General features: G+C 37.2%; 3 protein-coding genes across 4 annotated transcripts; 2 read left to right on the top strand and 1 right to left on the bottom strand.

Annotated features, from left to right (window-relative positions):
* Positions 1 to 947: 947 nt before the first annotated feature.
* On the top strand, positions 948 to 1,884 carry LOC130800279 (18.3 kDa class I heat shock protein-like). Its single transcript, XM_057663736.1, has one exon. The coding sequence runs from the start codon at positions 1,129 to 1,131 to the stop codon at positions 1,648 to 1,650; it is 522 nt and encodes a 173-aa protein (XP_057519719.1). The 5' UTR covers positions 948 to 1,128; the 3' UTR covers positions 1,651 to 1,884.
* Positions 1,885 to 3,787: 1,903 nt separating this feature from the next.
* LOC130799922 (pentatricopeptide repeat-containing protein At5g61400) lies at positions 3,788 to 9,272 on the top strand. Of its 2 annotated transcripts, none has more exons than XM_057663222.1 (2): positions 3,788 to 6,549; positions 6,981 to 9,272. In XM_057663222.1, exon 1 carries the CDS (start codon positions 4,121 to 4,123, stop codon positions 6,092 to 6,094), a length of 1,974 nt encoding a protein of 657 aa, XP_057519205.1. In that variant the 5' UTR covers positions 3,788 to 4,120; the 3' UTR covers positions 6,095 to 6,549; positions 6,981 to 9,272. The 2 variants fall into 2 exon arrangements, with proteins under 2 accessions (XP_057519205.1, XP_057519204.1); XM_057663221.1 differs by having other exon boundaries at positions 3,788 to 6,316; positions 6,981 to 8,692.
* Positions 9,273 to 10,177: 905 nt separating this feature from the next.
* LOC130799195 (uncharacterized) lies at positions 10,178 to 12,126 on the bottom strand. Its single transcript, XM_057662304.1, has 3 exons — positions 12,019 to 12,126; positions 11,362 to 11,955; positions 10,178 to 11,155 (listed from the first exon to the last, which is right to left on the bottom strand). Exons 1-3 carry the CDS (start codon positions 12,124 to 12,126, stop codon positions 10,178 to 10,180), a joined length of 1,680 nt encoding a protein of 559 aa, XP_057518287.1.
* Positions 12,127 to 13,417: the final 1,291 nt, after the last annotated feature.

Genomic DNA, 13,417 nt, shown 5'->3' with positions numbered 1-13,417 from the left:
GTGTGTCATTACTCATTAATGAAATTATTGTCTCAAGTTCTTTAAAATAAAAAAGAAATTGTTGTCTTAAGAAAGTATTTTGGTGCATTACGGTACAATCATATATTAAAGATTTTCTAAAGTTAATATACTCACCCTCTTGATAATATGTACTTATAGTTGTAAAAGTGTGAACTCAACACGACACTTAAGACTTGGTTGAGAAAAAGAAAAAAAATGTTCATGTTTAAAAAAAATTATAATATGTGTAGAATGATATGTCAACTTTTAAGCAAGAATGGCCATGATATAGGCCATTCCCAGCTAGAATAGACCATTCAAACGCCTTATAAGCACCCTCTTAAAGATATTTTAAAAGCTAGTGAGAATATTTATGAAGGTAAGTTTAATTTTCAACCAATTTTAACAACTATTAATTTAATCTACAAGAAGAGGAGATGAGCATGTTTAATAAATTGGAGGGAGAAATTATATTTATAATGGATTAGTTAAATATATCGAGTATTTGATATGTAATGTAAGTTTATAAGTGGGGTTATGTGGTGATGATATATATCTAAAATGAAAAAGGTGTAAATTCGATTAGATAGATTAAAATGAAAGAAGATGCAAAAATTAAAATGAAAGAAGGTGCTAATTGATAGGAAAAATAGAGTAGTTTTTAAAGTAGTTAGACAATTACTATTACTATAGTATTTTAAATATAGAAAATCGAGTTTTATTTTAATGGAAGCATCTAATGTTATATTCGATGCTTGTTGTTCCTTTGACCTCTTTTAGCCTTCTATTCCTTCACTCTTCACTCTTCAGGCTTATCCACAGTGTAAAAATAAGGCTGTAAAATATAAGCCATATTGACCATGAAATCATTTGTATTGATAGTAAAATCCGTTTTGTGAATACCGAAACCGTATTTCTGAACCATGGGCTTATCCTCCACTAAAAAAATCTAGAAGTAGTGTGTGAGGTGGGGTCCCAAGAGCATAAAGACACAAAAGACTAAAAGCTACCCTTGTGTCCAGATCCTTCTATGGGAGTAATGCTCTTCTATATCAGAATTCAGACCAATCTTGTGCTCCTTATGTTCATCACAATAGAGGGTAGAGCTCGAGCAATCACAAATTCACAATGTCACTAATCCCAAGAAACACCTTCAACAATCCAACCCCATTCACCCCATTTTCCCAAGATTTCTGGGATCAATTCTTTCACCCCAATTTCCCTTTCCCTCCATTCCCAAATCTCCCTTCCTTCCCCTTTTCCTCTCCTCCACACACATCTCGTACAATCCCTTACTCCGAACTTTCCGTCGAAACATCAGGCAACATCAGAACTCGACTCGAATGCAAGGAAATTCCAGAAGCTCACTTAATTGTAGCAGAATTAACCGGAATTGAGAAAGACGAGATCCAAGTTACGACGGATGATGGCGGATTTGTAACAATTGCCGCCATTGATGGAAGATTCTCGTGGCGATTGAAGCTTCCAGAGGATGCAAAGGTTGGGTTGTTGAGCTCATCGATGGAGAATGGTGTGTTAACTGTTGTAGTTCCTAAATTTGTCATGGAAATTGAGTGGGAAAGTCAAAGAGAGGGTAATGGTAGGGGGAGTAATGTTAGGGTTGTTGAAATTACTGGTTCTGATGAATGAATGAATAATTATGATGATTATAGTGCTAATATTATGGATTATGCTAGTTTTATTATATGTAATTTTGATTATGAGTGTATGAATTGGTTGTAATCCACTAATCCTATGTGATGTTAACACCGGTGAGTAAATTAAGTTGTGTAATACTTTCTCAGTCGTACTCGATTTCGACATATTGTGTTGAAAAATATTAATTTTAATAGTAAATATAATGAAACGGAGTATTATCATTTATAGAATTTGTAATATTTGAGTTTTCTTGCATGATATTTTTTTTGTTTTTGAAATGTTGTAAACTCATAAGTGATGTTATTGAGCAGATATTTGTTAAAATTGATAATGGCACTTGTAATGTGTTGATAATGGGTGAAGAAGATGAAGTATTAACGGCCCGTTTGGTAGGTGGTAATAAGCGGTGGCAATAGAAATGAAAATTAAGTGTAATTTTGGTTGAAAAACTCTTTGCTACCTTGATGGTCATGCTTGTTTAACTTCAATTATCTTATTTTCTTCTTAAAATTTATTCCTATGCATTATCATTGGGAGATGTGCTATTAAATAGTAATGGAAATTTGTAAATAAAAAAACTTTTTTGTGGTATGGAATTTTTGATGAAATTTTACACTATTAATCATTCCCATTACCACCATTTAATACCCCTAATCAAACAAGCCGAAAGAGTTTGGATCAAAGGTGTGTTGATTGAAATGCAAAAGAAAATTTTTCTTGCGAGTTGCGATGGCTCGTCGCCAAATTCTGTTTTGGAAAAGTTTAGTGATGAATTGCTGCTTATAAGTGACAACTTGTCGCTCCTTACATTTTTGCAGGAAGTTAGTTTTTGCACGAGTTTATTGACGGTTACTTGTGTTTAATTAGGCTCTAATCTTTTTTTCTACGAGATTTTATATATAAACTTCTCAAAACTAGGGCTAGGGTTTTTAGGAGAGAAATTACAAGTAAGAAAGTGAGCCACTGCAATTCTTGATTTATCTTTTTGTAAATCTTTTGAGTTTATAGTAAATTGTTCGTTCTCGGTGCCGGTGGATGTAGTTATCACATTGATAGTAAACCACGTTAACTCTTTTGTATTTATTCTTGTTGTTTGTTTGAATTTCTTTATTATTTTAATGTTGTTCATCAATCGTTGCTTTCATTGTCGTAAAACATAATGTAATGGTATTATTAGGGTGTGTTAGTATTAAGTGTTGTGTTTTGTGTGCATTTGTGATGATTGAGGAATGAATCTTGTTTGGTATGATTAGTTAAAAGTGGTTGTTGCTATGAGTTAGGTGTTGCCGTGTTGTAAAGATGTTTGAATATTTGATAAATATAATAATTAATTGTTGGTTTTTTATTATAAAAAAAAATTTAATAAATAATAAAAAATTCATAAAATGAATAGACGAATAAATTAAGAAAATGATTCTTAGTCTTCAATGAAACTTGAGTTGTTTTGGAAATGTTTTATCTTTTTTATTTAATCATTCGATTTAGACGTTATATTGATGATTTTTTTAATCCTTTAAAAACTTAAAAAATGACAGCAATATGCTCTTTGTTATTTTTTTCTATCAAAAAGTTAAATCATACCAACGGATGTTATTTGTTAAATACTTCCTAGTACTTTTAGAAATAGAAATGAATTCTCTTACTTTTTATTTAATGCTTGATGTGAGTGAAAATTGAAATCAGGTGGTAATTAAAATTTATAAGTGAGTTACATTAGTTTTTTAGGCCTGTTTAGTTCTATTTCATTTCAAACATATATTGTTATTACCAAATACCAAATAGTACATCCTCTCAATTTGTTATAATATTTGATAAATAATTAATTTGGATAGATTGTTAGTAGGAGAATAAGATCAAAAATAAATTGACGAAAATGATATATGTTTGAGATGCAGTGTTTTTTAGTTGGTGAATAAAATTAGAAAATTAATAATTAATTCATGTCTATAAATAAGCATGTAACAAACTTATTAGTCAACCAAAGCGAAAAATATAAAATTTTGAGGGGCTAAGGATTAATCTCTCTTTCTTTTAATTTACCGCACTACAAAAATAATAATAATTAATTACCTATTTAAATAAATTTAAAATTTTTAAATGTAACTTAATTCAATCCGTTTATTGAAGATTTAACTCATTCAAGATTCAACCCATTTGATTCAATTATTATTGCCGATTAAATTAAATTTCGTTATCTTTGAAGAATTTCCAAAACATTTAAAAAATATATTTCATGATGAATAAACCTAATTTCCTCCATTTGTATGTCAAGTTGTCAACTTCAAACTCCCAAATCCCAGCAGCATTTCCCCTTCTTTCTTACAGAACATTTCGTTGAGGTAATTCTCACTTACCCATCTTTCAATTAGATTTTACATGCTAAAAACCCATAAATTGTATGATCCCATCTCAGATATTTCATACTGGAGTTGGGTAATTTGTTTGTTTTCAGTTTGAGCAAATGTTGAGGGTTTTTTTACGACAGAGGACTCCATTTTATATCAATAGACTACCTTTAGCATGTCTAAACACTACCAAATGTTGTTGTTCTTGTACTTCATCATCAAATGATTACATGTCTAAGATAATTACTACAATATTGGATAGCAAAACCCCTGATCAAGCACTTTATTACTTCAATTCAGTTTCCTTTTCGATCAATGTAGCTAAGAATCGACGAGTTCATGCAGCTGTTGTTCATGTATTAAGCAGGGCCAAATGGTACTTGCAGGCAAGGTGTTTGTTAAAATGCCTAATCCAGGATCTCCTTAAATTTTGCCCGTTGCCTCGTGTTTGTTCCATTGTTTTCAAGGACTTGAATCGAGTCGATGACGGGTCTAAATTTGATATTAATGTGTTTAGTGTGTTCATAACCGCATTAGCTGAATTGGGTTTTGTTGATCAAGCGATTTGGGTTTTTTATAAAATAGAAGGATTGCCTGCTATTCAGGCGTGTAATGCGCTATTGAATGTATTAGTTAAGGCAGCTAGATTTGATTCCTTTTGGAAAATTTATAATGAGATGATTCAAAAGAGGTTTGTTCCTAATGTTATTACTTACAGTATTTTGATTGATGCCAGTTGCAGTGAAGGGAATTTAGGAAAATCGCGTGAGTTGTTTGATGAAATGGTAGAAAAAGGGTTCAAAACAACTGTTGTTAGCTACACGAGCTTGATTCGTGGTTTGTGTAATGAGGGTAGGTTGTTAGAAGGGGAGCATTTGTTTAAGGTGATGAAAAAATCTGGTGTGAATCCAAATTTATACACTTACAATGTTCTGATGAATGGATACTGTAAAATAGGTGACTTTCGTCGTGTTGTGGGATTGTATAAGGAAATGCTAAATTCTAGCTTGGTGCCTAATATTGTTACATTTGGAATTTTGATTAATGGTTTTTGCACAGATGGTAAAGTGGAGATTGCTAGAAGTCTCTTTTCTTATATGATAAAGAGTGGTGTTCCTCCCAATGTAATTGTGTACAATAGTTTGATGGATGGGCTCTCCAAGGCTGGATATATCTCTGAATCCCTGGCCATGTATCAGGAGATGGAAATTTTTAGTATTCTTCCTGATGTTTATACTTATAACATTCTTATCAAAGGTTTATGTGAAGTAGGGAGGATAGCAGAAGCAAGTGATTTACTTCCTAAGATGAAAAATGAAGGAGTTTTTGCGAATTCTGTGACGTATAATTCTCTAATTAGTGGGCATTGCATACAAGGAGACATGGAGAAAGCTCTGTTACTTTGTTCACAAATGATAGAAGAAGGCATTGAACCTAATGCCGTCACCTTCACTACACTTATAGATGGATATTGTCTAAAAGGGGATTTGGATTCTGCAAAGGGTGTATATTCAGAAATGTCCGTTAAAGGGATTTCGTCCAATGTCGTAACTTATACAATTTTAATCAAAGGGCATTTCAAAAACGGAGACACGAAAGGTGCTCTTAGGATGTACAAAGAAATGCAAGAGGAAGGGCTCATACCTAATGCTTACACAATGAGTTCTCTTATTAATGGGTTGTGCAAAGATGGGCTTGTTAATGATGCACTTAATATTTTTCTGAAATCTACATTTTATGAAAGTGGTCTAGATCAAATTGACCCGGGAGCTAGTCCTTTCAATCATGTAGCCTTTACAGCTCTTATACAAGGTCTTTGTAATGAAGGACGAATACTTAGAGCTAGTAAGCTATTTTCTAGTATGAGATCTTATGGTATAAGAGCTGATGTAGTCACGTACATAGTCATTATTCAGGGTCATTCTCGAGCTCAGAATGTCCAAAACTTATGCATGCTGCACGCAGATATGCTCAAATTAGGTCTTTTGCCTGACACTGCTGTATATCCAATCTTACACAGGGCTTATGTAGACGTTGGCGATATCAAATCACTTTCAGCATCTACTGGACTTAGGTGTTGTGTAGTCTAAGTGGATGCTGCCGCAACAGTGGGATCATTGTCGGGTAATACAAAGCAACATGAATTTTGTGAATGAGGACTTGTAAATTGGGAACTTGTTTCTCTCTCTGAAGATCCTGGGTAATTGAAGCTAACAGGGTGAAAGTCATCCCTTGCTGAGTATTGACATGTTTTTGTGTCGGATGATTTATCATTTACACTGCCTAGCCCCATGTTTTTTTTCGACTGGATGGTACGTATTGCTCATGTCGATTACAACCCAACTGTTTATATTGTATTATTGTTTATATTTTGTTTTTTTTCGAAATTGGGGATTATGAACTACTTATGATTCCATCATCTCATTTGATAGGTGTGCTTGGTTTCTTTCCATGTGCATGGTTTGATAGACATTCTTGACAAAGAAACAAAGAAATGTTGTGTTTTGGCTGACAAGTTTTGCATCACACTTTATTGTTGAACTAGGTAACAATGCTCATAAAATAAGTATTGTATTGAGAGACATGGTACACTACACAAAGTTCTTTTAATAGATAACATTTTTTTGCTAGTTTGTTTCAAATATACTAATTTTCTTGAGGAACACAAGTTCATTCTGTTACCTGAATCCTTGAACGTTAGTTCTTCATGATCCCATAGAGTGTTAATGATATGTATCTTATGCTCTATAGTTTAGATTTTTAGTCTAACGTGTTTCTTGTTTGCACATTCTCGATGGCGCCAAAGACTTATAGTTCTTTGGTTTTGGAATATAATTGACTATAGTAAAATGACTCATTAAATCATGCGAGCTTCCTATTTTTGTGACGTTGTAGATGATATTTGCTGTCAAGTCTTTTGGAGCCAATCTCTAAGGTTATGCTATACTTTAATGACTTGTCTCTGTGCTTGCTCAGGTATATCTTAATCTGTGTTGGCATGTGAAATAAGCTCAAGGCTGGAGTATTGTCCAAAACTTCTGTGCCTCAACAAAGACTATAGAGAGTGGAAGTACTTCTATACAATTAAAGTTTTTTCAATTCATACGGTGCTAAATCGGAGGCCTTTGTTAAGTAATGTGTAAGGAATCAACTATATGAGTATATTAATATTTTTCAGAAAGGGAAGTTTCCAGATACAAGCAGTTACTATTTCTTGAATATTCTCTGAGAATGATAAAATAACGCACCCCACTTCGAGAGGAGGATCTCTCCAAAATGAGTAAACTCAATAACAAACTTTTTGATACCCATTACAGTGCAAGCATCCAGTATTTAAGCAAAACAGAAATAACAAACTGCTGACATCACTAACAAAAATAATGATATCATAATATATTCAAAATATTAATTAATTAATTCTTAGCTGTCCTCTTCCTTGTGTACGTGAATACGATCGGTGGTTTATTGGGCTGACCCCATTGAGTCCTTGCATCACCTCCGCCACAAAGAGCCACCTTGTCCTCAAGGTGAAAGTCAGGAAAACGAGCATCCAAGGAAGCATAATCCTCCCAAGTGGCCTCAAATTCTGGCACTTCCGCGGTCGCAACTCCTCCGATCGATTCATTACGAACTCCCAATACCTCCTCTGGTTCAGCCACCAAGATCATATCCTCAGTCAGTTGAGTAGGAATAGTAGGGTTTACCTGAGCAGAACCTACGGCTTTCTTGAGCTGTGAGATGTGGAAAACTGGGTGTATCTTGGCTTCTAGAGGTAATGCTAATTTATAGGCAACCTTCCCCACTCTCTCCAATACTTCAAAGGGTCCAAAGTAACGAGCAGCCAACTTTTCATGTAGCCTGGTAACCACCGATTTTTGGCGGTAAGGTTGTAATTTCAGGAACACAAGATCCCCCACTGCGAATTCCATATCCCTTCTTTTAGCATCAGCTTGTTTTTTCATGATTTGCTGAGCTCGTAGTAAGTGAGCCTTCAAATCATCGAGTATGGCATCCCGTTCCTGCAACTGTTCTTCAAGAGATGAATTTGCAGTACTACCCTTCTCAAAACGGATCAATACAGGAGGATCTCGCCCATATAGGGCTTTGAAAGGAGTACATGATATTGAGTTGTGATGGGAAGTGTTATACCAGTATTCTGCCCAGTCCAGCCATTTACTCCAGCCTTTAGGCTTATCTCCAACGAAGCACCTCAGATACGTTTCAACTCCCTTATTCACCACTTCGCTCTGACCATCCGTTTGTGGGTGGTACGCTGTACTCCTTTTCAAGTGAGTGCCTTGAAGGCGAAATAACCCCTTCCAAAAGTGACTCATGAAAATTTTATCGCGATCAGATACGATAGTAGAAGGAAAACCATGTAATCTGACAATCTCATGGATAAATACTGCTGCCACTCCTTGGGCCGTAAACGGATGCTTAAGAGGAATGAAATGAGCATATTTAGATAGACGATCCACCACTACTAATATCGTATCGTAACCATGGGATTTTGGCAGCTTCTCAATAAAATCCATCGTTAGGTCTTCCCAAACCTGAGATGGGATAGGTAGAGGTTGTAGTAATCCTGCTGGGCTGAGGGTTGAGTGTTTGTTGCGCTGGCAAATAATACAGGAGGATATATATTTCGATACACAACGCCGCATTCCCGGCCAATACCATTCTCTAGCCAAACGTTGATATGTTTTAAAATCCCCAGAGTGACCACCAATGACTGAGTCATGATATTCTGCCAACAATTTAGTGACTAAATGCGAGTTACCAGGAATAACCAACCTCCCCTTGTATTTAAGATTTCTATGCTCAATATTATAGCCTTTAGGTATCGTTTCCCCTAGTTGAATGGCATGAACCAATTGCTGAATAAATGGGTCCTTGTGCAGCTCCTTTTGAAATTCTTCCCATTTGATTCCTCCAGCTGAAATGAGGGCGTTGCAATCAATTTCGGGCTGTTCCTTACGTGACAACGCATCGGCCACCTTGTTATGAGCCCCCGGTTTATACTGGATTTCAAATTCATACCTCATTAATTTACTCATCCATCTTTGATACTCCGATCCCACTTCTTTCTGAGCCATAAGAAACCTGAGACTTTGTTGATCTGTGCGAATAATGAACTTCCTTCCCAGAAGATACTGGCGCCATTTCATTACTGACAGGACGATTGCCATCAGCTCCTTCTCATATATTGATTTTTGCCGAGCTCGTTGCCCTAAGACTTTGCTGAAGAAGGCTAAGGGATGATCTAATTGCATAAGTACCGCTCCTATCCCATAGCGGGATGCATCCGCTTCAATTATAAACATCTGATTAAAATCTGGCATTGCCAAGACCGGTACCTGGGTCATAGCACACTTCAAAGTTATAAAGGCTTGGGTGGCCTCTTCACTCCATTTGAATTGATCTTTCTTGAGTTGGGCAGTGAGGGGAGCAGCTATGGAGGCGTAATTCTTCACAAATTTACGATAATAACCTGTTAACCCCAAAAATCCTCGAAGCTCCCTAATGTTCGTAGGGACAGGCCATGAAGTAACTGCTGTGATTTTTGATTGATCCACCGCCACCCCATCCTGCGAAATGACATGTCCCAGATACGACACCTCCTGTTTTCCAATGTCACACTTCTTCCAATTCGCGAATAGATGATGATTAGAGAGTAACTCTAATGTTTGTTGTAAATGTAAACTATGTGCCTCCCATGACTTGCTGTAGACCAAGATGTCATCGAAGAAAACCAACACGGATTTCCTTAAGTATGGTCGGAACACCTCATTCATAACCGCTTGGAATGTGTCCGGGGCATTGGTTAATCCGAATGGCATCACTAAGAACTCATAGTGACCTTCATGTGTACGGAAGGCAGTTTTGTGGATATCCTCATGTCTCATTCGTATTTGGTGATACCCGGATTTAAGGTCAAGTTTACTGAACACCGTAGCCCCACTCAACTCATCCAGTAATTCATCTATGACCGGAATAGGGAACTTGTTTGGGACAGTTACCTTGTTGAGTGCCCTATAATCCACACAGAACCGCCACGACCCATCCTTTTTCTTCACCAACAAAATAGGACTGGAAAAAGGACTTTGTGAAGGTTGAATTATCCCTGCTGTCAACATATCTGCAATTAAGGACTCTATCTCATTTTTCAGTCCTTAAGGATATCTATAAGGTCTCAGACTAATAGGATCGGTACCATCTTTGAGTACTATGGCATGATCATAGGTTCTCTTAGGAGGTAAACCCAAGGGCATGTTGAAAACGTGTTTAAACTCCTGCAAAACCCCATGTAGTATTGAGGGAACTTGTCCCATTTCCAACCCGTCATCTTTACGGGGATCACTTGACATTTGATTGAATTCGACTAAATACCCCCCACCCTCCTTCTGCAAGGTTCGTATCATGGCTTTCAATGAGATTTTAGTCCTTCCCAGCGAAGGGTCCCCCTTAAGAGTTATATGCTCACTACCCAACTGAAATTTTAAGGTTTGGGTTTTCCAGTTAGTCATGATAGTCCCCAATTTTTCCAACCATTGAACCCCTAAAATAACATCCAAATTTCCCGGAGGAAGAGGAAGGAAGTCCTCAATAATAACCATACCTGGAAGTTGTAGACTGACTTCTTTGCACAACCCTGTTCCTTGCACGGATTCCCCTGTCCCCAATGACACACCGAACGATTTTGTAGGGAAAAGGGGAACACCCAACGTCTCGACCACTTCTCTGGAGATGAAGTTGTGAGTGGCACCTGGATCGATCATCACTACTACTTCCTTGCCCAATATGTAACCCAGCATTTTCAAAGTGCGAGGGCTCGTGAATCCCATAACAGAATTGAAGGATATTTCGGGTTGTAATTCCTCCGCCATCTCTGTATGTGCCATCTCCTTCGTTTGCCCGTCTGTATTCAATTCAGATTCCTCTCCATACTCCTCATCTTGTGAAATCAACACACTGAGCTCTTTTCTACGACATCTATGGCCAATGAACCATTTATCATCGCACTTAAAGCATAATCCCTTCTCCCTCTTTTGTTGGACCTCCCGCTCTGTTAATCTCCTTATTTCTCCGGGTTTTTGGTTTATATTTGTGGAATTGAGGGTTCTATTTTGATGGTGAGGTGTGATTTGGTTCTGAGAAGGAGTGGGAAGATTCGTGGAGTAGGAAGATGGAGGAAAGGTATTTAGGGTTTTTGGATTATGTTTTAAAAAAGGGAAAGTTTGGATTTGGGCTGTATTTTATGAGGAGGCCCAATACTTAACTTCTCTTCCACTTTTGCCGCCAGATCCATTGCATGGTCCAAGGTTATTGGGCCTAGTATCCTTATTTCGGCCCGTACCTCTTCCTTAAGGCCATTTATAAATTGCCCCATAGCTATTTCTTCAGGAACACCTTCCAGGGGAGCCAAGAGCTCGATGAATCTTCTGCGATACTCATCCACTCCTCCTAGCTGGCGATTATTCAACCACTGTTCTTGGAGTGTGCCGGTGGAGGTGGATCGAAATTTCCTCAGGATTAATCCCTTCATTTCGCCCCAAGTGGTCATAGGATGACGCTTGTGCTCCCATTGATACCAGAATAGAGCATCACCTTCCAGCGCCACCACCGCCGCCTCTAGCTTATCCTCCTCTAAAAGTCGATAAGACTTAAAGAAGTGTTCAGCACGGAGGATCCATCCATCCGGGTTCTCTCCATTAAAGGCGGGCATGTCCAACCTCTTGAATCTCCAATTGGCATTGTTAACTGGGTTCAAACCCATACCCCCATCATCTTGATTAAGAAATTGATTTGGTGAGAACCGACGTGGTGGTGCCCTAGCATCTGATTCCCCTGATTCGCCTTCGAAACGCGAGCGTAGGGCTCCCAACGAGTCTCGCACTTCTCGCTGGAAACGCTCCTGCTCCTCACGGTTGTGCGCCACCTTCCCTTCCAACTGAAGTGAAAGAACAGTCAACTATCACCGGAGATGTTCCAATAACTGCTGTTGCTGTTCAACTCGCGAGTTAGCTAGGGCATTTGCGATCTCCTCAGCCACGATTGAGCGCATCTCCGTCATACCTTGTTCCAGTTGATCGATCCTCTGAGTCACTGTGGAAGGGGCCATCTTCTCCGTTCACTGATCGGCGATGCTCTGATACCAGGTTTGTAAGGAATCAACTATATGAGTATATTAATATTTTTCAGAAAGGGAAGTTTCCAGATACAAGCAGTTACTATTTCTTGAATATTCTCTGAGAATGATAAAATAACGCACCCCACTTCGAGAGGAGGATCTCTCCAAAATGAGTAAACTCAATAACAAACTTTTTGATACCCATTACAGTGCAAGCATCCAGTATTTAAGCAAAACAGAAATAACAAACTGCTGACATCACTAACAAAAATAATGATATCATAATATATTCAAAATATTAATTAATTAATTCTTAGCTATCCTCTTCCTTGTGTACGTGAATACGATCGGTGGTTTATTGGGCTGACCCCATTGAGTCCTTGCATAATGAGCTTCAAACTGTTTTCTCCAATAGTGTTAGCTAAAACTGTACTCGTATGGGGTATATGTGGATTGTGCCCGTCTTATATTCGACAAGTTATGCTGCAGAAGTTCTATCTGTGGAACATCTTTGATTACTGCCTAAATTATGGCTGGCAAAGCCTTCACAATATTTAGGCAGATGCTCATAAAAATGGTTAAGCCCTCTCTGCCTGCGTAAGCAGATTGACCGATGTTCATATTTTCCATCAACAATGGCTTAACCTTGATCTCTGCGTGTATAATACTCTCCCGACTTCATGATTGTTGGGCATGCGTTACATTGCTAGTTCCAGTCTCTTACGGTTTTTGCTTTAGTGAAACTAGATCAGGTCTGGTAAGGGTAGAAAGATGAGGTCATCTGCTTAGGAGTTGTTTTGGCTTGTACTCGAGTTTGTCGCTACAGACGCTCATTGACGACTAAAAGCTGAGATCTAATATGCCTCTAACACTTGATGGGAATAGTCAGCTAAGCCATATATTCCAGAGTGTGCTCGACTGCTCGTCTAGTTTCTTTGCGTAAGTTGAACAATTAAAAGTTCACATCGATTTGTGTTATCTAAAAAATTTAAAGGAACCGAGGAGTATTGTGTTGCTACAACGGTGAAATTTCTTGTCAGATCGAACACATTGGTAACTTGTAAGTGAATCAAAATACTTATGAGAGAGAACAATATACTCCCTTTGTTCTACAAATTTATTATTTTAATCAAACTAAAAGTATACAACATATATATTTTTTATTCATATAAATTTATTATTTTAATCAAACTGAAACATATTTGTTTTTTATTTACATAAGTTTATTATTTTAATCAAATGGAAATATATCTCTCAAATTGAAGAAGTATTTTTAAGAGAT

The sequence above is a fragment of the Amaranthus tricolor genome, chromosome 14 (genome assembly GCF_026212465.1).
Source record: "Amaranthus tricolor cultivar Red isolate AtriRed21 chromosome 14, ASM2621246v1, whole genome shotgun sequence".
Taxonomy (NCBI): Eukaryota; Viridiplantae; Streptophyta; class Magnoliopsida; order Caryophyllales; family Amaranthaceae; genus Amaranthus; species Amaranthus tricolor.
The sequence above is the reverse complement of the archived record's forward strand: the minus strand, read 5'-3'. Positions and strand labels throughout refer to the sequence as shown.